General features: G+C 39.8%; 1 protein-coding gene across 2 annotated transcripts in view; it reads right to left on the reverse strand.

Annotated features, from left to right (window-relative positions):
* Nucleotides 1-24,042, reverse strand: part of brinp3a.1 (bone morphogenetic protein/retinoic acid inducible neural-specific 3a, tandem duplicate 1) — a 38,123-nt gene that overhangs the window by 12,725 nt on the left and 1,356 nt on the right. For both annotated transcript variants that reach the window (XM_020048732.2, XM_034293952.1), the window contains 2 exons: nt 14,715-14,905; nt 14,392-14,576 (listed from right to left, as the gene is read on the reverse strand). In XM_020048732.2, coding sequence (XP_019904291.1) covers nt 14,392-14,576; nt 14,715-14,905 — 376 coding nt within the window. The remainder of the gene's footprint in view (nt 1-14,391; nt 14,577-14,714; nt 14,906-24,042) is intronic.

The raw sequence follows: 24,042 nt of genomic DNA on the forward strand, positions 1-24,042 counted from the left end.
CTAGCAATTAAGCTTTCTCCTCTGACAGTTCACTGTGGCAGCAAAGTAATTGAGAAGGTTCCAATTGTTTGAGCTACAAAAACGTTTTGTAAAGCAACAGTATAGCCCCATTGGTGACATTTCAAGTTAGCTTTAGAGTGAGCTTACAATACATACTTAACGGCGGGCCATACAGTACCAGTCAAAAGTTGGGACACACCTAGATATTCGAAGGTATTACAGTTTTACTATTTTCCACATCGTAGAAGAATGGTGAAGACATCAAAGCTATTCAATAAAACATATGGAATCAAGTAGTAACCAAATCCACTTATGTCATATTCTTCAAAGTAGCCAACCTTTGCCTTGATGACAGCTTTACACATTCTTGGCATTCTCTTATTTTTGCTACAAATATTTTTCAACCTAGAGCCAACATCACCATAGAATAATTTATTTTGAGTGTAAGTGTTTCAAATGATCAAACAGAATCCAATTTCAATGTACCATTAGTAATTCAGAGAGTAGAATTAGAGAATTATGATAAATATAAGATTGTTGCATGGAAAACAAGTTGCAAAAGATGATAAATTAAACCTATAAACAACTGTACCGGTCACCCATGGCATAGTGTGGTGAGACCGGGCCGGGGTGCAAGCTGTCCTTATGAAACAGGTCATACTCAGACTCTTGGGTCCTCAGGATGGGAGTCAGGAGCTCTAGCAAGGAGGCTAAAGCCTGTAGGCTCTAGTGTCTGTCGCTAGAGCGCCGCTTAAGGCATCGAGGAGTGAGGTTTTTACTCATTGCACAGCACTCCCACATCCGGGTCACTACTCAAACATGGGTCCTGAGGACGAGAGTTGAGTGATCTAACAAGGAGGCCAAAACCCATGGGCGATAACATCTGTCGTTAGAGTGCCTTTGACACAATATAAAATTAAAATACAAAATAATATTTACTATAGAGGCCAAGCGAGGGCCACCCACCCACCACGGGCCCTGCTGCAGCTGTACCCCTGATAGCTATGTCAGTGCTGGTCACACTACAGAAATACTTTACTTTGCAAACAGTGGATATAAAAAGTCTACACACCCCTGTTGAAATGCCAGGTTCTTGTGATGTAAAAGAATGAGACAAAGAAATCATGTCAGAATATTTTCCACCTTTAATGTGACCTATAATTTGAACAATTCAATTGAAAAACAAACTGAAATCTTTGAGGGGGAAAAATTTTAATTAAAAAACATACAATAACCTGGTTGCATAACTGTGCACACCCTTAAACTAATACTTTGTTAAAGCACCTTTTGATTTTATTACAGCACTCAGTTTTTTTGGGTAGGAGGCTATTAGCATGGCACATCTTGACGTGGCAATATTTGCCCACTCTTCTTTGCAAAAGTGCTCCAAATCTGTCAGATCTCCTGTGTACAACCCTCTTCAGATCACCCCACAGATGTTCAATTGGATTCAGGTCTGGGCTCCAGTTCCAGCTGAAGAAAAACAGCCGAACATACAGTGGGGAGAACAAGTATTTGATACACTGCCGATTTTGTAGGTTTTCCTACTTACAAAGCATGTAGAGGTCTGTAATTTTTATCATAGGTACTCTTCAACTGTGAGTGACGGAAATCTCACCTCTACATGCTTTGTAGTTGTGGCCTTCTCACCAAGCTGGTTGCCTATTGTCCTGTAGCCCATCCGAGCATCTACAATTTTATCCCTGAAGTCCTTACACAGCTCTCAGGTCTTGGCCATTGTGGAGAGGTTGGAGTCTGTTTGAGTGTGTGGACAGGTGTCTTTTATACATGTAACGAGTTCAAACAGGTGCAGTTAATACAGGTAATGAGTGGAAAACAGGAGATGTTCATAAAAAAAAATGAACAGGTCTGTGAGAGCCGGAATTGTTACTGGTTGGTAGGTGATCACATACATATGTCATGCAATAAAATGCAAATTAATTACTTAAAAATCATACAATGTCATTTTCTGTATTTTTAGATGTTTTAGATTCCGTCACTCACAGTTGAAGAGTACCTATTATAAAAAATAGAGTCTTCTACATGCTTTGGAAGTGGGAAAACCTGCAAAATCGTCAGTGTATCAAATACTTGGTCTCCCCACTGTATCTTTTGGAATTATGGCAAAAAATTCCAACCTTGGTATCATCAGACCCTAACACATTTTCCCACATGCTTTTGGGGAGACTTGAGCCGGGCTTGGAAGTTTTTCTTTGTAAGAAAAGGCTTATGTTCTACCCTATAGCCCATTCAAATGAAGAATACGGGAGATTGTTGTCACATGTAGCACACAGCCAGTACTTGCCAGAAATTCCTGGAGTTCCTTGACCAGTTTTCTCCTCGTCTTTTCATCAATTTTGGAGGGACGTCCAGTTATTGGTAATGTCTCTGCCATATTTTCTCCACTTGATCATGACTGTCTTCACTGTGTTCCATGGTATATCTAATGCTTTGGAAATTATTTTGTACCCTGACTGAAATCTTTCAACAATGAGATCCCTCTGATGCTTTGGAAGTTCTCTGCGGACCATTGTTTTTGCTCTGAGACGCAACAAAGAAAATGTCAGGAATATCCTACTAGAACAGCTGAACTTTATTTGTGATTAATCAGAGTCACTTTAAATGATGGCAGGTGTGTAATGACTTCTATTTAACATGAGTTTGAATGTGATTGGTTAATTCTGAACACAGCCACATGCCCAGTTATAAGAGGGTGTGCACACTTGTGCAACTAGGTTAATGTAAGGTGTTTCTTTTTTCATTTTTCCCCTTCGAAGATTTCAGTTTATTTTTCAATTGAATTGTTCACATTATTGATCACATTAAAAGTTGAAAATATATGACATGATTAATCTTTGTCTCATTCTTTTACATCACAAAAACCTGGCATTTTAACAGGAGTGTGTAGACTATTTATTTCCAATGTATGTTGTGCTTTGTAATTCTTTTGTAATGTTAACATTTTCAATGTGAAATTCATTGGATGAAGAAATTTGCAATTGGAATATCACACTGCAGCACATCTACTGAGCAGTTCATAAGGTAATACAGTTGTTCTTATATCCATATGACTTGTATCCATGTCCTAAAAAATATTTTTGGCTTTGATGTTCCCTGAAGTTAAACTTATTTAACTATTTAAGAACTTATTGGTACTGCCCTTGGCTTGGCTGTTCAAGAGCTGAAAAAAAATAGAAATGATCACAAAGCTCATCATCTACATATGAAAATATTGAGTGCCATGAAAAAGTTTGCATAAATTACCATTAACAAATGCAAAACAGGAAAAACCCGAAGTCATCCAAGTTCCCTAAGATATTGTAGCACTTAAAAACAGAGTGCCATTATGTAGGCAAATAGTTGTTGTAAAATTGCATGTGCAGTTTCGCAATTCTTCAAGTATCATGAGCTAAAAAGACAGCCAAAACATGTTTAAAACTCTTCTACATTTTGGTTCGCACAACCAATAAATTCCATTCACAAAGGTAGTGTAATAACACATAAACTCTTATGTCATGAGGTCTAACAGTATAGAAAATGTATAAAAAAAAATAAACACTCAGTAAAGATGCTTTTCTGTATTTGAAGTGGGAACTGACTTCTCTTAGCACGCTCTATAAAAGACTGACGCTTGACACAAAGTATTTTCCCCCTGGCTTAAACTGGAAAAACACACAACCAAAACCACCAAACTCACACCAAACAGTACTGCAAGCATTTAGTCAATTCTTTGTGTGTTTCTTTTTACAATAATCTCCTCAAGAGAATTAATGGTCCTTTGACACATTTACCTACCTCTTTAATTGTTATGGTTGGAATTGCATCATGTACTGTATGTGTGGTGCCTCTGTCCTAGGTACTTTGTCAAGGCTACTGTAAATGGTAACATTTACAATCACTTTCTGTTTGGAAGGTTTCATCTCACAACAAACATCTGTGAGTTAAGCCAAAGGATCAGATTGGCAATAACAATTTCATTGCATAGGGCTATTTCACATTTAACATTATCACCAGTGCAAGTGGTTTCTCAATCAATCAATCAAATGTATTTATAAAGCCCTTTTTACAACAGAAGTTGTCACAAAGTGCTTTACAGAGACACCCGGCCTTAAGTTAATTCATCTGTGATTTAAGGATGCAATTTATGTTGGAAATAATGGTTTGTTCTCTCCATAACCTGTATAGGATACATTTATACAGCTCTTCTTTAGCCATTTTAAAGGCAATTCATTAATCTGATTAACTTCCAGACCGAATATTTTGAAACATTTGAAATTCTTAAAGATGGACCCACCATCTTGTTCTATGTAAAGATCAACATGTGATCCCACACCGCAGAGATTCTTATATGTGGAACCATGTCTTCCACATTACCAACATGAACCACAGAAGTAATTCTGAGAATCCATTACATTTTAAAAGATTCTGTGGCAGTTTCTCAATAGGAATATCTTACAATGATTTTGACTTTTCACCAAAGCTTTTCAAACAATTACAGTAATGTTTTAGGCATCTGCCATTAAGTAAACTGAGCAGTAATGTTTAACAAGTGGACACTTTACATTAGAATTTTTTTTTTTTTTCAATTATACAGGCTCTTGAGCCCTGGGTTGACACTCAAACAGTTAAGGCTTATGAGTGTCATATCACTGAACTGAAATCCAGTAACACTGTGTGCTGTTGTGAAAAGGCTTATCAAAAGCATGCTTGTACTGATAAACATTGTATGACCTACATGGATAAATAGTCTTGTCTATACCCAAGTCATCCAACATGTCACCAAATGTTTATTTAAACTTCTGTGGAGGAGCAATTCTGAGAGTTTTGTAGTGAACTAGGTTTACGGGTTTACAGCCTACTGTGAAGATTTCAAAAGGGAACTTTTTTGACATGTGAACTTTTATTGACCAGCCTTGTCCATTCCAATATGCAGAGGGCAGAAAACTCAGTTAACAGTGTTTATTGTTTTAGTAGCCTCTGGCATGTACAGCAGATATAATGAAGGTTTACTGGCCTATGGCAGTAAACTGCTTCCTCATCTTATTCAATGTAACCAAGGCTAAGGTTTTTGGTCAGCACAGGTATTCAGACATCTCTTGTTCATCTGTTGTAATTTCCATTATATCATTGTTATGAACTTTTTAATTGAAACAATTTCTTTGCCTTGAATGTGACTCCTCAACGATGCAAAACTCTAAGCTCCATATCTGGGGAGAAGAACCAAGGCAGAGGCTATAACAAGGCAGTATAAAGATTGGAGGGGCATGGCGGAGTCAGGCTACTCGCGAGTCATCACCACCAATGCAGTTTGGACTGTAAAGGACGCTGACTGGCTAGTTCTGCCAGCTCCCTTGGCAAAGAGAGCAACCACTGTCATCTGGAGGACTCTTCAAATGTGTTATTGTTTTGTAGCAATGTATCTCAAAAGCCCTGTCAACTGACAACAAGGGAGAGAAGAATGTGGAGTCTGCAAAAAAGAAAAAAATAAGAAAAATTTATAAATCACTATTTTCAGTGACAAGGGAAAGAAAAAGAAAGAATTACCTTCCAATTTCCCTCGAAGTCTTGAAAGATGTATCTTCACAGACATATCACTAGATTCAGTCTGACAAACCAGAAAGAAACAGGATCTCTGTTCTCTTAGTGCACGGTTAGATAGTTCAGAATCACAGCTCAATCATCCTTGACAAAAGGCTGATTTAAAGCTACTGTAAATCAAGGTTCCTCTGCCACCATCTCAAGACAAACTGGCAGCCTGCGGGCCAATCCATCTCCCATCCTGTCCCTTACAAATTATTCTCCCGTACCACTATGGTTGCTCCATCTTTAAATATTTTCCCAAAGGGACAATAAAAGTAACCACATCACTATTGTAGATTAATGAGGACATGTGGTTGTATATTCATCAGAGACATTTCCCTTTGTGGGAAAAAAAGTTGGCCTTCTTTGACACCAACTTTAAGGTCACTAGGAAAACTGAGGAAATGGTGAGACACAAGAAAGAAATAGACCAGAAAGGGAACAGTTTCAAAAGATATTCAGTGTTCTTCAAGACAGAAGAACCAAGACAAACCTTATCTAGCCAGTACATGAACAGCATTCTTCATTATAATAATCAGAACATTGACGAGATAAACATTTTCACTCAACATTGACATTTTTGTAACTTGGAAATAGAAAAAAATGTAAAGAATGGGGTGGGTGGGAGATTTCCGTTCTTTTTTATTGATGCTTTGACACAATTAATTAAAATCTGCAAAGTGTAACAGGGATGGGCAGATTCATTTCTAACACGGACAGATGTCAGACTTAAAGGGAAAATTTACCAAATGCAAATATAAAGCTGGATTTTCTATGCATAGCAATGAGACCATCTGCAGCAAGGACCCAGAGGAGCAGTGTATGCACACACTTAGTCCATTCTGTAATACATTTATTCAGAAAAAGAAAAAAAAAACGACTTTAAACAAGTTGTTTGTGTATTTCAGTATATACAGTAATTTACGGGGACTTTGGGGGTTGTCATTATCAAAAATGCGAGATTGCCTAAACACAGATTGAAAAATGTAAATGAGATGGATTGGAGGTGGTGAAGGGGAGAGCGCGTGGAGAGAGAGGGAGGATTGCATTAATATGCCATAATTGAGTGCAATTAAATCATGCTGACTCTATCAGAAATTCTAACAGCTGCATTTAATGTGTCTGGTGATTGCTCTTAAAGGCTTTCCTGGAATAAGCAGTTTGTGTTGCTTGGTTGTGTGATGGGACGTGTCCGGTATGTATCATCATAAAGCCAGCACCAGAATGATGTCAGTCAGTAAACTCACTCGAAGTATGGATGCCTTCTCTGTAAAAGGCCGCAGCCAAATAATCTGCCCCTGGGGACTCGTTTAAAGGTCTAGCTGCTGTTTCATGTTTGGGAATACCTAATGAGAATAGAGAAAATAAAAGCATAAGTGCTCCAAAGCAACGCTGTACCAACAGTTTGTTTTATTTAAAAATGTATGGTGCAATGCCTCAATTGACTAGGAAGCTCAATTATTTTTGAAATGCAAGCATTAATATTATCATAATACCACTAAAGCATGGAAACAGATGAGGATTCATGGCTTTTGTTAATTCCACCTAGGAATAATTCCACAAAAGCTGCATAAAATAGATGAAATGCCAGTGTAAGTGAGCCCCTGTTGTCAGATATTTGAATAATAATGGGTATTAAGAGGCCTATACGCCAACCTGTTAGAAAGTATGGAATGCCATTCATGTTTCAAAAGGACCATCGCTTCTTTCAAAATAGCTTTTTTTCCCCATTGCACAACAAAGAATCTGCATGTTTTTAATCACTGAGGCATAGCCTTAGTCGACACCACATTTCCCCATTTGCATCCTAGATGTGTTTATGCATGTTTAGACATTCTTTAAGGATTCCAGGGAGATGTTTTAAAACCACTTTGTTGCACTGGCTTACACTCCGATGACAACCGGAGCTGCGAATCAGCTTATCGACTTATCGAAAAAATAAACTAGCATCAAAATGAGATTATAATTCTGCCCCCTAAAGGATACAGAGGCTCACTGAAACCCATTGGGGAGCAAGCAGAGGCAGAGGGCTTTTAAGAGAAGAAAGTAGGTTTCAATGCTGTGGTATCACTCCCCAGCTCATGAAACAATGCTTTAAGGGAAACTATGACTGTTTCACCTACCCGCATGGGACTGACAGAGGGACTTACTTTTAAATCGGAGCAAATGAGCGACGCTCATCCCTTCTCAGACTTATTATAGTGCTATGGTCAGACAATTCTGCAGAGAAGAAACAGAGCTGGCCAAAAGGTTAAGATTACTCCAAGCTTGAGCTTGACGGACAGCCTAGACAGAGGTATAAGTGCAAGAGAAGCAGTGTGCGGCTTATACCATTACCTAATGTCTTCAAAAATGTCCCAAGAGTCGAAAAGACCTCAATATAAAATAACAAACATTCTCTTGTTTTTGCATTGTTGTTGTTGGGGGAAGACACGGCAAAATGACAAAGATACCATGATACTGTTTATCACCCTTTTTGAATAATGAAAATGCCAAAATCTGTCTCAAATGAATAATTAATTGACGAACAAGGGATAAAGGAAGAAAGAGTGCTTTGTTTTTTCATGTAACCCCATCAAATCTCTTCTATATGCTGAACTTCTGCTACAGTCATTTCTCACTCGATTTCTCTTGATTTCCAAAGCTTAGCCTCACAAATAATCTTGATTCTTCTACAAATGAACCATAAAAGGACATGAATGACTGAACACAAGTGAATTAGGTCAACACATTCCTCTGTGCTCTCCCCATTCATTGTTCAGTCTAATTATAATAAACCTCTGTAGAAATGGACCTGGGTTGTGAATCAAATTTAAACCACCCAGTGTTTTTTAGTGTTTCCTGTCACTGTACAATGCTCGCTGGTATAGGTTAGAGTTTATTAGGAACAGCAGAACCTCTGTTCTCTTCATATGTCTTCTATTCATTACTGTCTGACACCTTAACTCATACCCAAAATGGCTAACAAATGGAACGAGCTCTAGAATAAATTATTGAAATGGAACCGATGATTCATCCCTCTGATGCGTAATTGTAGAGGCACCACTTTCCTTCTTTATTTAATTTCCCCCATCCCTATATTTTTCAACCGGAGTGTTCAAGCTATAGCTCCTATGTTATTCTAGGATGACAGGCTTCTATCTTTTTGAAAATCAGTTATCTCTCGAAGCCGCGGTCCGGTGCTCTCTCAGAGAAGCTCCTGTTTTGCCATCCGTCTTCATCTTGGTGAGGTAAAAATCCATGGCCTGAATTAAAGGCTGCTGATGCTGTGAATATTTTACATCAGTCACCTGAAACTGCTTCCCAAACAAATGCACCTCAGAGGACTTCTGCTCAATTCATCTCAATCAGACGGTTATAGCAGCACTTTGTCCATGAGGACTCAGCCAAAACAGCCATGATGTGTCCTGTTGCCAATTCACTTTAAGGAATATATGGCCTTATCTGTCTGTGGTGGCCCAAGAGGGGATATCACAGGGATGAGTCAATGATAAATAGATGGACCCTTTTAAACTTCAAGTAGGTTTTTGACTCCTAACAAATTATGTTAGGAATCAATGCTCAACTGTACAATTGTGTCAGGGACAACTGTAACATATTTACATTTATTTTCCGCCTGCCCCACATTCTTTAGAAGTGGTTCCCGAACTCTCACTATGAACAGACCAATCCATCAGTCTGGTTAAAAAACATGACTCCTACGGTTTTCAGCAGATCTCACTAGTTTAAATAGGCATCTGTATAAGCTGATCACACTTCTTTTTTATTGCTTGTAGGAGGTAGAACATAAGAGTGATAGATTGATAAAATGAATAATTTCGTGTTAACAGTATATATCGTAAGATGTGTTTTTTGATATCTATACATGTGAATATGTATTTAGTTAATTCATGTGTTAAACAGCAAGAAAATTTTAATATTTGAATTAGGGTTAATGTTAACCATTACAGGGATTTAAAAAAAAAAGAATTAGTGTTAGATCGTCAATCTAATGGTACTGTCTAATCTAACAAGATTGATTACTAAAGCCTGCAAGTCTATGTTGTGGGAGCTATGGTGCTTTTCCTCATTGACGATAAAGTCACGGTTGAAGAAGCGCAACGCTGAGTATTTCGTTTTATATTATCTCCCGTTTCAGGTATTTCATTCAAGAGTAACTGTTGTAAAGTTGTTGAAACCGTTTTATGTTATAACCATTTCGTGAATTCATAACATTTTACAAGTCACTTATTAGTGTTAAGGAAAATGCTAGTCAAATTCGAAGTTCTAGCTAGCATTATACATATGGTTGCAATCACTACGCCGAGTATTTCTTTTTATATTATTACAGAAGTGATTGAAGAACAGAGGACTTTTAATAAAAACTAAAACAAAATCAAGACATGAACAACGTTATAAAAAGGAACGGGATCCAAACAATGACCGACTAGATACGCTTGGGAAGCGAAAACTGAAATAGGAACACAGGTGATGGCAATAACAAGAAACAGGTGTCCATTCTCCGGGTGAGGCATGACACCCTCCGCAAGGACGCGGCTCCAGAAGTGGTCTCCCCGAAAACATGAAAAGAAGGGCCAGCTGAGACACAGCCCAGAACCAACCAATGAGCAGTGGGTCAGAACAGGACCTCGGTGGTGCATTTCGCAAAACAACTGCTGGGGACGATGGTCTTTTCCATATACTCCCGGATTTGCCTCCGCGGGGTCCCACGCCGGAGCAGGAAAGCCGTTGCATCCAAGCTGCGGGCACTCCCGTGATCAACAAACCCGATCCCTGTACCCAAAATAGTGTTTGGGGGGAGCTATCCACCAGTCACTTGCCATTTCTCCCAAGCCCTCAATTCAGACACTGTATCCTTTATTGAGGTCGGTCAATCTGTGAAGTTGCCTATAGGAGGCAGGACACAGGCGCAGGGAGAACGGAAGACTTGTAATAAAATAACTACAACGTAACACAACTAAAATGTAAAAAAAAAACTACGTTACAAAAGGAAAAGTACGAGGAACTTGAATAGCAACTTCGATAAGGAACATAGGTGAGGGCAATGCAACAAACAGGTGACCGTGCTCCGAATGAGCGAGTTGGATCTCACTGGCAAGTCAGGCTTGCCGTGCCAGGACGTGACATTCATTAATAACATAAATCAGTAAAAATGACTAACAGTGATGAATAGCCCCTGCTCTGGGAATGAAAGATGAAGGAAGATTGTATTGAAACACATTCTGCTATGCATGGACCTGAAATCCCCACAGCCAACACAGCCAACACAACCATGCCAATAGACAAAGCTACAGCAAACACCATATGTTTTTATTTATTTATGAATTCAAAAGAATCCTGATTAGCTGCTGCCTACTCTTTATGGAGTGAAAATAAATACATAAATATAAAACCGTAAATCCCACAAGAAATTATGCAAAAAATAATAGAAAACCCTGAAGAGCAGCCCCCCCCCCCCATCCCCACCACAATTACAAGCAGGTTTTATTATACCTACTATATAAGTTTGGTAAAATATTGATCAATCTTTTTTTCCACCAAAGCCCATAATGTGTTTTAATAGGTATACAAATAGTCTTTGCACTCGCCTGTCTAGCAGTGGTAGTTAGGGCTTATAATTGAATGGCAGCTATGTTCTCCTCTAAGCTGCGTGTGTACCCAACCGTGCAGCTCCTCCAGTTCCTCCGCACATAAGAAATGCCAGCCCGCGCAGACCAATAAATTAACCTTCACTGACTTTACCATTTTTGTTTGCATTATGGTAATAATAAACATCATTGGTCAAAACCTTTTTCAAAGCAACAAACCCTAACACATTTTTGTAGGCAGAGCAGAGCATCAATATAATGTGTCAGTCTCCAATCCTACCCAGACCTGTGTGCCATTGTTAATCAGAGCAACAGTAAGGTTATATACAAACATGCCTTTTGCCACATTAGCTATCTTAGTTGCTGAAATGTGTTTACGATCAGTAGCAGAAATACAAATGTAAAGAGGACAACATGAGTCCTACATTTGGGGAACAAACCAGTCCTGATCAAACAACAATTTAGGTCTGCCATCTTCGTCAGTAGCGCACAATACACTATAGCAAGCAACAACTAGTCTGAGCGATTAGCCAACATGCATGAAGAATATTATACCTTTTCATCTGGCTGTCAAATTTCGCTAGCAACAGATTTCACTAGTTGCAATGCACATACAACAATAGAAATTTGCCCGTCTGACCAAGGTGACCATTTCGTCAAGACCGATTTATTTGACATAACAGACATGCTAACTGTGGATGACCTGAAATAAGTTCAGTATAAAGAAGCTAGATAGTAAAATGATTCAACTTTCCTAATAGCTAGTTAACCAATTTAAACAGAAATGGTGCATAATCTGGAATAGTTAGATCAGGAAGCCATGTGTTTGATTACAAACCCAATACCTATTTACTTGACTACAAGCAAACTATTAATAATTTCTTGAGCTGCAATGTATTTTACATGATAAGGGATTGGCAAATAATGGTAACTTCTATCAATCAGTCAAATGTATTTTGTAAAGCTCTTTTTACATCAGCAGATGTCACACAGTGCTTTTACAGAAACCCAGCCTGAAACCCTGAAGAGCAAGCAACAACTGTTAATTTGCAGGTCACTATATATTTTTATCTTTGGGGTGTCACTGACATGAAACCATTTAAAATCATGCTGTAGAGTGTGTGTGTGTATACACGTGTGTTAACATTATGCTCAGTGCTGTATTTGTATCTCTCTATATTTTCTTTGGTAATAACGGCTATCTGAGTTCCATGTGGTAGAATGGAGTGAAGCTTTGCCTCTGTACAGTATATTGCTGTACATTTCCTTGTTTCTGTTCTTGACTTGGGGATTGTGAAGACACCCATGTTGGCATGTATTTTGAGAATTGTATGGAAGTTGTACATTATGTGACAATACAGACGTTTGGAATCTTACACAAAACAATATTTGTAATAAATAGGTTTGATTCTCTGTTCTGACCAAGCTGAAGCCTTGTTAGGTATTACTTAGGTGCATCTGACTATGCTACTAGTCAGAAGACAGATTGGATAAGCCAAAGCTTAAAAAACAACAATCAAAACTTTTTTAGCCTTCTCAATCTGCTAATTGGTCTCGCTCTTTAAAGCTCCAGTTTAACTTTTGTATTTTCAAAATGTTTTGAAGTAAATACAATGCTCTTATTTCAAGCTGTATTACCAGTTTATTGTTTATCACACATTCACATCAGTTTACCAAGATCATGCTGCAAACTAATTGGGCGGCTCTTAGAGCCAGCAAAGAGTGCTATAACATTTTTAGGTAGTTGAATTACTTCCCTCCACAACTGGGTCTATGCATTCTCTTTGAGTCTTTAGTTAATGTCAAATATGCTTGGCACTGAGTTCCACTACCATTCTTGAGATTTTCACTTATTATTTATGGACAACAGTTTCCAACACAATAACTAAAACAGCAGTTCTTCTCTCATTATTAGATCTTTTAGGCAAATAAATTATGTTGTTGTTACCCTTCTGAGTTTTCTAGTTAAGCAGTCATTAAAATGATTGGCAAAATGTAATGGTCTTTTAAATAACCAATCAACCTCTGTTTAAAATAATCTTCAAATATACTTTTTTCAATGTGTGACATTCATGACATTCATTAACTTTATCTAGGTTTGGTACCATCAGTTCATCATTAATACAGGGGGCTCTAACGGTTCACACAAGTGGATGTTTGTGAACTACTTTCATTAATAATTTAACAAATACATTGAGTGCTACATCCATATTCTCTTTCTCATACACATTAGAACAAAATTATATATTTTTAAGAAGAGTCATTTAAAAAAAGAAATTCATGGTCTCTTATGTATAACCCTGCCTTTGGGATTATGTTTTATATCTTGTGTGCTCAAGCGTGAAAACAAGTTATCACTGCAGCCTAATGCCAGTAATACAGTTTTATAATATTGCTCAGCCTTGTTGGTAAAGAATTGATCAATACAGGTTGATAATGAGGTACCAGACCTATAATAGAACGTTCTATTGGGGAGTGTCATAACTTGGATCAGTTTGCAGGGTTCAGATTTAATGTTATTGATTCCATTGATTAAAATATTGTAATGCTTGGTTTAATTCTCCTGGTGATCCCCTTTGGAAAGAGCTCATTAAGAGTTGTTCTTGCAATATCAACATATATTTTGTTTTATTCTGCAAGGTTGGTTTTATTCATGCCCCATAGCCCTCTCCATCCAATTCTGTAAATTCCACACTTGTTTAAATTCCAAGACTGTCAAAGCTTTTGTTGTAAGAACCCATACAGAGTTGTAGGAAGGACCTAAAGTTCCTTTCTGGTTTGTTGATCAAGAACATCAGACATTGACTGATACATATTAATTTCATCTTTCATTGGGCTTTGCATTGTTTTTATGAGTTAACAAGTTACATGTAAACAGTGAGTTTGCAAATACATTTACCCTTTCTTCTGACTTTAGAAACATGTACAATAACACTGATTTCAAGTTACAGTCTCTAAAACATTGTAGTCTTATATGCTCATTAAATGCAATGGTGTTTGCAACGTTGCCATTAGTTAGTCCAACATTCTCAACCATTGAGTGATACATTCTACACGTTTACAGCAACCAACCTTAAAGCTGAAACTCTTTATAACCATGCTGTGGTGTATAAGGCTCAATATCTCTGCGTCATTTCCTAGCTATAAACAGATGTCTTCGATAGTGGATCCAGTTATGTAGGTCGAAACTCACGCCTGTTTGTGTAGGAGCGTGTGTGTGTACCTTAATGGCTGTTGATGCTATCTGGATGTGGTGCAGCTTGCGCAGGGTACTCTCTCTGTCGATGAAGTATGATGCAGCCAGCTGGTGCAGGGTCTCCAGAGTAACGGCCGTGCTGTTGGCCTCACTCACCTCCGCTGTCCTACTCAACCTCCGCTTGTCCACAAAGATCATTAACGATTCCTCTCCTAAACACAAACAAGGGCGCAGAGCAAAAAAAGATATCCACTGAGCCAGGAAATAGTATGTCTTATCATCCCAAAAAACGTAGTAGAGTCGACAGGGTACTTCAGCCATTACACCAACAAATATTCTGTTATTCTTACCCCCTAGGGTGGCTGAGAGCAGAAAGTGTGTCCCGTACTTCCTGATGATGTTGTCTGTGATGGAGCTAAGGCTGGGCCGTCTGCCCAGGAGCCTGATTGTCTGGAGGAACTCTGGGTCCAGAGGCAGGGCCAGACCATTGTTGTCCTGCCTCTCTAGAGCCAGGCTGTTCACCTTCCAGCGGCCAAACTCCCTGCAATGTCACACACACACACACACACACAATAAAACATACATACATGGACAGACACACAAACACACAGGCAGGGGTGGATACACAAATAAACACACACACAGCAGGTCATGCTCCATTAGCAAGCACACTCTATCATAGTCATAGTAAAGAGAGAGAAAAATGGCTCAAGAGCAAGTTACAGCCAGACATAGCCCACAACCCCAGTACCCTCTGCCAGAATGAAGAGTGGACAATCTAAAGATAGGCCCAGGCCCTGGCCCAAGCCCAAGACCTGGCCAACTTCTGTCTGTTTTTCACATTTTTGCTTCAGAGTATTGAAAGAATAATACAAAAGATCGGGGTGTTCCAATTGCAGAGTGGATGAAAGGACACGACTTGCCCTGCGTGAGATACCTCAAACAGATTCAGGCCATGCTGGTTGAAAAAAAACAACATTTCAGCAAGCCGTCATTGGTGCCATTTGGATCTTTCTGTACCATTTCATAAAAGATGAATGGCGCCTTGCTGTTCCCACTGTGCTTTGAGATTTGCTCTGCACCCATTGTGCAATTTTTGTCCTTCTTCAATAGTGTTTGCACAAGGGCGTAATCTCAGGTTATGTAGAGTGACTTGTTATGCCCTGCGGCTGGTCTGGTTTGTAATCAAGTTGCTGCTCAATGGATGCATGCACACAAACTCTCTCACACACACAATGCTGATGAGCCGCTTTAAAGGCTCCTCTGTAGAGACTCAGGCCCTCTGATAAGAATAACGTGAGTTGATATCCGTGCTGGCAGAGCAGCCTGCCAACTGTCTTTATCTAACGCACACAGAGGATGCTGCTCGATGCACAGATTACCATGCTGCTCAAATAACCCATAATAACTGCTCTTTAGCGGTCAAGCCTGCTACATAGAAGAAAGATCATGGTAAAGCTGTCGGATGTGAATGCTGTTGAGGTGTGCTATTCCATGTTGGTGTGCTCCACCACAGTGAGGCTCAGCACGAAGGCTGTCAAGATTGCCACCAATGGGGAGCTCTACACTTGGTCACATGGGTTACCAGGTCTGTTGTTGATTAACAAACACACCAACTAACACACGGAACCACACACGCGATACTGATTTATTTGCAAATAGAACCACCCCAGGAGCCTGTGCCAGCTGTCAATCAATATCTTGCAAATAAGGATTCTCAACAAAGAAAAAAAGAAATGGCCAGCAGGAATCGTCTCATTAGAGTCTGTTTCAAGACAACGTTTCTCTATAACCAGGAACCATTACTGGTACTCCGAGGGGAAAAGAGGGTGGGAGGGAGAGGCAACAAGGGAATGAGGGGGAGAGCTTAAGTGTGATCGACACAAAGCCTCGTAAGGGCTTGCTGATGGACAGTTATGGTTACCGCCACAGGTTTGCAAGGATACACACACACACAAACACACACTAGAGGTTTAGCAATCAGCAATTAGCATTGGGCAATTCGGCTATTGCCCTTGGCTATGATTTAACAACAGGGGTTTGAGATAGGTTGTGTGTGTCTGTGTGTGTGTCTGTATATATCAGTCACCCCATTATGAGTGCTGGGTCTGTGAAATCAGAGAGGAGGAACTAACTTCAGGGATCCTTGGACAGTAATTCTCCCTCTACCTCTCTCAGACAACACACACACTATGTTATACTGTACCATCTGTGCTGTCTTACAAGTTCAAGATATTCGTTTTCTACTAGCAGTGTGTACTTGCCCTCTTTGTGTTTAATCTAATGTGACACTTATCTGTATGAATGTACCAAGTACACACCCCATCAGCAGGAGAACCGTTTTGAATTGTCAGAGCCAGGAAGAAAGCTCTTTCTGATTCTAATGACTTCAAAGTTGCCACACATTAAAGTCAAAGTATACCCCCGTAGATCCTGTAGCCCACGCCAGCTTCAAGTCAAACACACATTCAAAAGGGCACCGATAAACTTCCCTAATTCAGCTTGTGTGGGATCCTGTGGGTGAGAGAGTAAGGGAGAGGAGAAATGGAGAGGAATGGTTAACAGCTATGTTACCAATGTAATAAATGATCCCATCAACCTAGGGAACATGCCACCAACAACGTCAAAAGACCTCAGAACATGAACCAAATAAGAAATGATCTACTTGGTGCTGTCTAATTTCATATACACAGTTGTATCCAGCCTACTGGATGTAGGATAGAATTACATGACACAGTCACTGGTGTGCTGTTTTAGCTCTGTGACAATGCACTAATTTTAATCTCACAACAAGGTCATTATGTTACTAACCTCAAAACGCGGTCTTATATCTTTAGCCAGGCACCATGAGGTTAGTGTCAGATAATGGACGGCGCCTATGTGGATTTAGTACCTGGACTCTCTTCAATACCAGAAGCAGGTGTGAATGTAATCACCTTGACTGTAATCACTGTAACCTTGTAAACAGCCATTGTCATATTGACCTGGGTTGTAATCTACAGTGTGTGTCAGAGTGTGGTGTAGCTACACACCATGTTCACTCTTGATCCTGCATGTGCCTCTGCTGTCACAACAAAGCAGACATATGCCAAGACCTCACACTCTGAGCGAACACACAGCAACGTAACGGTGCCTGGAACCAAGTATCACTGAGGCAACAGCCCAAAAAAAGGAAAAACATGAGTAAATGAAGGGATTATGGAATGTGATACATTTTCCTGGCATTGCGTAACACCTGAATGAATACTGCAGTTGGTACTTAGATAAAGATACTCTAAATTACGTTTCAATTTTGATGAGAAATGTTGATGTGAATTGAATTATTAAGTTTATTTTAAGCGTTTCCCTTTTGTTCTTTTAATATTTTAATATTAATACCTTTTTACTTTTGTCATGTTCACCCGCATAATTCAACAAGTAAGATTGGAATAACAGTGCCAATATATTTTAACCCTTAAAAACCCTTTATCCTGAATTGGAAATGATATCAAAAACACACTTTCTGTCAAATATCAAACTGTTCTATTGTAGTAAGCTCTTGCAACACAATAAATAAAAACACATTATCAAGATGAGCATATACCATTTAGAGTGCTTTCGGAAAGTATTTCAAACATGTTTACTTTCTCCACATATTATTGTGTTATAGACTTATAATTGATGAAATATATTAGTTTTCCTATCAATCTACACCCAATACCCCATAATCAATAACATTTATTTTATTAAGCCCTGTTTTGCCCGACCGCGTCAGCAGAGCTGGCCAAGAAGAGCGAATGTCTCTTACTGAGTGGGTGAGTGAGTGTCTGACTGACTGACTTTTGTTAAATAATGTAGCAGTTAGAGACGTGGACAGCCGCGTAAGCGATCCTCGCCACAGACAAAACAAATTAGGCATTAGGATTTGTTCAGAATGTACTAAAACTTCCCTGGCTACAAGCTTCAGTAGCTACGTTATATTAAGCCTAAAATAAAAAACTGTTTACAGTTATATTGCAATGGATGAACTGCACCGACAAGGAACATATTGCTTTCGATTTACATAACGCAGTTCACATAACGTAGTGGTTGGCTATATAAATGTCATTGTTTTCTAAAGAAACCAATCAGCCATGGAGTCATTGGAGTCATTGTTTTCATTATAGGTACTGTATAGATAGAATAAAAGATCACATAGCATAGTTGAACCAACCGTGGAGTGATTGGAGTCATTGTTTTCATCACTACAGTGGGGATTACACTGACGATTTTGCAGATTTTCCTACTTACAAAGCATGTAGAGGTCTGTAATTTTTATCATAGGTACACTTCAACTGTGAGAGACGGAATCTTAAACAAAAATCCAGAAAATCACATTGTATGATTTTTAAATAATTAATTTGCATTTTATTGCATGAAATATACATTTGATCATATACCAACCAGTAAGAATTCCGGCTCTCACAGACCTGTTCGTTTTTCTTTAAGATGCCCTCCTGTTCTCCACTCATTACCTGTATTAACTGCACCTGTTTGAACTCATTACCTGTATAAAAGACACCTGTCCACACACTCAATCAAACAGACTCCAACCTCTCCACAATGGCCAAGACCAGAGAGCTGTGTAAGGACATCAGGGATAAAATTGTAGACCTGCACAAGGCTGGGACGGGCTACAGGACAATAGGCAAGCAGCTTTGTGAGAATGAAACAACTGTTGGCGCAATTAGAAAATGGAAGAAGTTCAAGATGACGGTCATTCTCCCTCGGTCTGGGGCTCCATGCAAGATCTCACCTCGTGGGGCATCAATGATGATGAGGAAGGTGAGGGATCAGCCCAGAACTACACGGCAAGACCTGGTCAATGACCTGAAGAGAGCTGGGACCACAGTCTCAAAGAAAACCATTAGTAACACACTACGCCGTCATGGATTTAAATCCTGCAGCGCACGCTAGGTCCCCCTGCTCAAGCCAGCGCATGTCCAGGCCTGTCTGAAGTTTGCCAATGACCATCTGGATGATCCAGAAGAGGAATGGGAGAAGGTCATGTGGTCTGATGAGACAAAAATAGAGCCTTTTGGTCTAAACTCCACTCGCCGTGTTTGGAGGAAGAAGAAGGATGAGTACAACCCCAAGAACACCATCCCAACCGTGAAGCATGGAGGTGGAAACAGATGCTTTTCTGCAAAGGGGACAGGACGACTGCACCGTATTGAGGGGAGGTTGGATAGGGCCATGTATCGCGAGATCTTGGCCAACAACCTCCTTCCCTCAGTAAGAGCATTGAAGATGGGTCGTGGCTGGGTCTTCCAGCATGACAACGACCCGAAACACACAGCCAGGGCAACTAAGGAGTGGCTCCATAAGAAGCATCTCAAGGTCCTGGAGTGGCCTAGCCAGTCTCAAGACCTGAACCCAATAGAAAATCTTTGGAGGGAGCTGAAAGTCTGTATTGCCAAGCAACAGCCCCAAAACCTGAAGGATCTGGAGAAGGTCTGTATGGAGGAGTGGGCCAAAATCCCTGCCGCAGTGTGTGCAAACCTGGTCAAGAACTACAGGAAACGTATGATCTCTGTAATTGCAAACAAAGGTTTCTGTACCAAATATTAAGTTCTGCTTTTCTGATGTATCAAATACTTATGTCATGATATAAAATGCAAATGAATTACTTAAAAACCATAGCTATTAGCTAGCCATCTACAGTAATATCTTTCAAATGTAACACATTGAATTTAGTGTAGCGACCGTGTTATACCTGTTGTTGGTTTGGATGTTAGCTAATGTAGGGAAGTAATTTTGAGATCTGTGGAGTTTCAACTAATTTGGACAGACACCACATCTCTACACATGTATCACATGCAACAACACCCAATGTTTAAATAGCGTTGTGGTTACAGACACAGTTTGCCACACAGAAAACTGCAGATCGAATCCAGCCAGGGGCAACAACATTCATCCCTTCTAATCGCGGACCGGCAGAACTAGGCTTGCCTGGTTCCTTTTCTTGTTACATCAGCAGTCACAAAGTGCTTTTACAGATACCCAGCCTTAAACCCCAAAGGGCAAGCTTAATGCACAGTGGCTAGAGAAAACTCCCTAGCAGGGCCAAAACTAAGGAAGAAACCTAGAGAGGAACCAGACTGTGAGGGATGGACAGTCTACTTCTGCCTGTGCCGGACGAAGATTATAAGAATTAATCACCTTTTGAATACATCACCACGCACGTCAATGATCTAATGAGGTCAGGGTTCCTCGGCAAATTCCTGGAAGCCGGTCAGTTTTTGACTACTACAAGTTGAGACAGCTAAAGTAATAAAACATTTAACAAAACATAATCACAGGGCCATTTAGACATTATGGATGTCCAAATTATGGATGTTATAGTGAAAGATGAATGTTGCATTGCTACAACAGAGTTCCAGAAATTCAAGAATATATGCCAACTATTAAGAAAAGTTTTGTTAGTAATTACCTGCCAATAGCTCAGCCACACATGCGCAAATACACACACACACACACACACTCAGAAACAAAAGAACATGCAGGCCAGCACACACATCATCCGAGTGCCATTACCAGTCCTCACTCAACTGCCCCTGAGAGTGAGAGCTCTGTCACCACTGACACACAGCATAGGCTCTGTGATAAGTGCTACCATGGACCTCTGCGGAACGAGGCACACACACATCCACACCCACACACACAAACACACACACACAAACACCCTGGCTCTCGCTATGGCAGAGGAGACGCCATGAAGGACCTCTGCCCCGTATAACTCCCCCCATCAAATGCTTGTCAGGAACCATAAGCCCTGTGCTCTATGAGCTCCTCATCACCACTCCCCGGGCTACTTGGACACGCTACCGTGTCTGTCCTGGGGCATCACTCAACCTTTAGCTGGGGGAGAGGAGAGAAGAGGTCACGCTCTGCAGTACATAATAAGTCTTCCTATTAACCATTTGAAGCAGTAATTTATGTGACCGGGACATTGGATTTGTGTAGTTATATTTGTTATTTTCAATGAACTAAAAAAAGATTTCTCTTATGAATGGCTATATAGTGATTACTCTATTATATCATAGTAATACAGTAAAACACAAATTTCTTATGGATAATGTTTTAAAGTTAGCAATATTTAAATCTCCCAATTTGGGCTGCATGTGTCAATGTGTTTATACATGCATAACTGGCCATAGTATGTATAATCTGAAAGGGACCGTGGCGGCATTTTGAGTACCGCAAGCTTAACCAACGTGGGCCACTCATCTAGCAATTCGAGCTCTACGAGTCTCATGCTATTTGCCCGACAGGTGACAAGAGGCATTAAGACAATTGGTACAGTGAATGAAGAAGGCTGGCCCGGACCTTATGTTCCAATGAGGTAGCAGGGAGAGCATTGACATTGTACACATCGACATGTAGTTGTACGCAATTTTTGGAAGCTCTTTAGTTCTACTTTTATAACTACCGGCTGAAATTATACAGAGATGAAGAATCTTCAAGAGGACTGTGATACTGAATTTGATGATGAAGCATGGGTCCACACCCTGATAATGGAATGTGTAATCCACAAGCATGTTGACTGAGAACCAATTCTCATTTTCAAAGACAAAAGTAAAATCTCTTGCTTTGCGTCTTCCTCTCTGGTGGCACGCAGTTAGAGTTACCAGCCACATCCTAATTTAACAATATTGTATGATTCAATCTTCAAGCCTTTATTAAGGCACTTCTCTGTGTCTCTTCCAAACAAACATGTTTGTGTATCCAATTAAACAGCAATTACTCGCTAATGACACGCAATCACTTCTTATATCACCCAGAGTTAGGGTAATTTTCAGATGAGAGGATGAGTTGAAACATGTTATCATCGTTATTGTGGTTGGATTAACGTGTGGGGATATGTACACAAATACTGAAAGAGTAGCCTGTGGCTAATTCAACCAACACTATATATTTGACTGGTCAAAGGGTTGTATACTCTGGCAGACACAAAGCTAATCTGTCACGGCACCATTGTAATCCCTGCTCTCGACTAATATCCAAAGCTACTTTACTACCGCTGGACTTAAACCGGCCATACTATTCTATTCAAAGCTTTAGTTAATTTGTGGTGTCTTTATGGGTGTCTTCATCTCCCAATATATAGGGTCAATCAAACACATAACAATATTAAGGATATAAAAGATAATGTAATAACTAGAAGCACATATTACATAGCAATTATCAACTGTTATCATTCAGAGTTTGTATTGCTGCTTAGCTAAAATAACTATGGTCATGACATGACAAAAGACAGTTTATCCACAATAAAGGATGAGTATCAGTGATGTGTTGCAATCCTGAGACACTTTTTCTCCTCCTGAACCGGCAGCTGTAGCAGACAGTTCTGTTTCAGTGTTAAAAGTCACCAGCAGGGGGGAGTAAGGCACTGAGATAGAAAGAGATTGAAAGGAGAAATGTAATGAATATTACCTATTCTTTACAACTTTAAAGTTTACTTGATTGTAGCAGAGGTAGAAGGCTCTATCTACTTCTACTTCTGCTCTATCTTACAAAAAAACAAGAGAGGGAGAGAGAGAGAGATAGAGCTACTCCTCTTGACTGCCTTCACTGGTCCCGTAACAAAAGGTCACTAGAGTACTTTCGAATATTCATGGGGGTCTGTGTGTGAGTGTTTTCATGTACGTTTATCTGGCTGTTGTGTGTGTTTTTGTGTGTTGAGTGTGTGTGTGAGAGAAAGAGAGGAAGCGATTGGAGAAAGCCGAGCATTCCCCATCTGTGCCTGGCCCTGTAACCTCAGCTGGCTGCCAAGCGCCTGTATGTGTCAGTCAGAACCCTTCAGCTGGTATCATCCACTATGCTGTTCCAGCCGAGCCATGCCCTGTCAACATCACACTCATCACTATTCATATGACCTGGCACACCCACCCACAAACACACACCGCATACACCGCACAAGCACACCACACACACGAGCCTTGGTACTAGAATGGAAAAATCAGTAAGCCTTTTGACAGGTGACAATACGCATGGCACTCATTATTTTAAACAGCCCAGGATTTGTCAGCCGAACTCACCAGTAGTAAAAGCAGTGTGTTATCGATGGGAAAAACGGTTGTGAGCTAAAACATGTGTGGTTATTCTGTCAGACTTTGCAGACTGCCTTGCCCTTTGTTTTCCATTGAAACTATTTGCCAATTTAGCAAGGCTACATTTGCATTACGTAGACCTACAAACTTACTGTACCTGTAAACGTGCCAGGATGGCCCTTTGTGCTCTGTTATACTAGTGGAGCCTTTCTACGTCTAAAAATTTCCTGTATGATGGCTTATTGGAGGAGTGGCTTTCAGATAATTATGTTAATCAAATCTCATTTCTGTTTGTCATGCATATAACAAATGTCTTCGCATATGTATTCATTTTTCATATTCTAACACAATATTAATCATCCTAAATGTGTTGGTTACACATAGCACTGTGTTAACTACAAGTTTGGGATTTGTATAGGCTCTTAGAGAACTTATACAACCCTGTAAGCCTCATTAAGGAACACATCAGTCACTGTTTAGCATTGATGACTATACTACACCCCCCAGGTAACCCTAACACTGTGATAGATTACTTAAGTTTTCTCCAAAAACCCTCAAGAAACCAAACGTGCCAATATCAACCACTGACTTTTTCCTTTTTGGAACT

Source organism: Esox lucius, chromosome 8 (genome assembly GCF_011004845.1).
Source record: "Esox lucius isolate fEsoLuc1 chromosome 8, fEsoLuc1.pri, whole genome shotgun sequence".
Classification (NCBI taxonomy): Eukaryota; Metazoa; Chordata; class Actinopteri; order Esociformes; family Esocidae; genus Esox; species Esox lucius.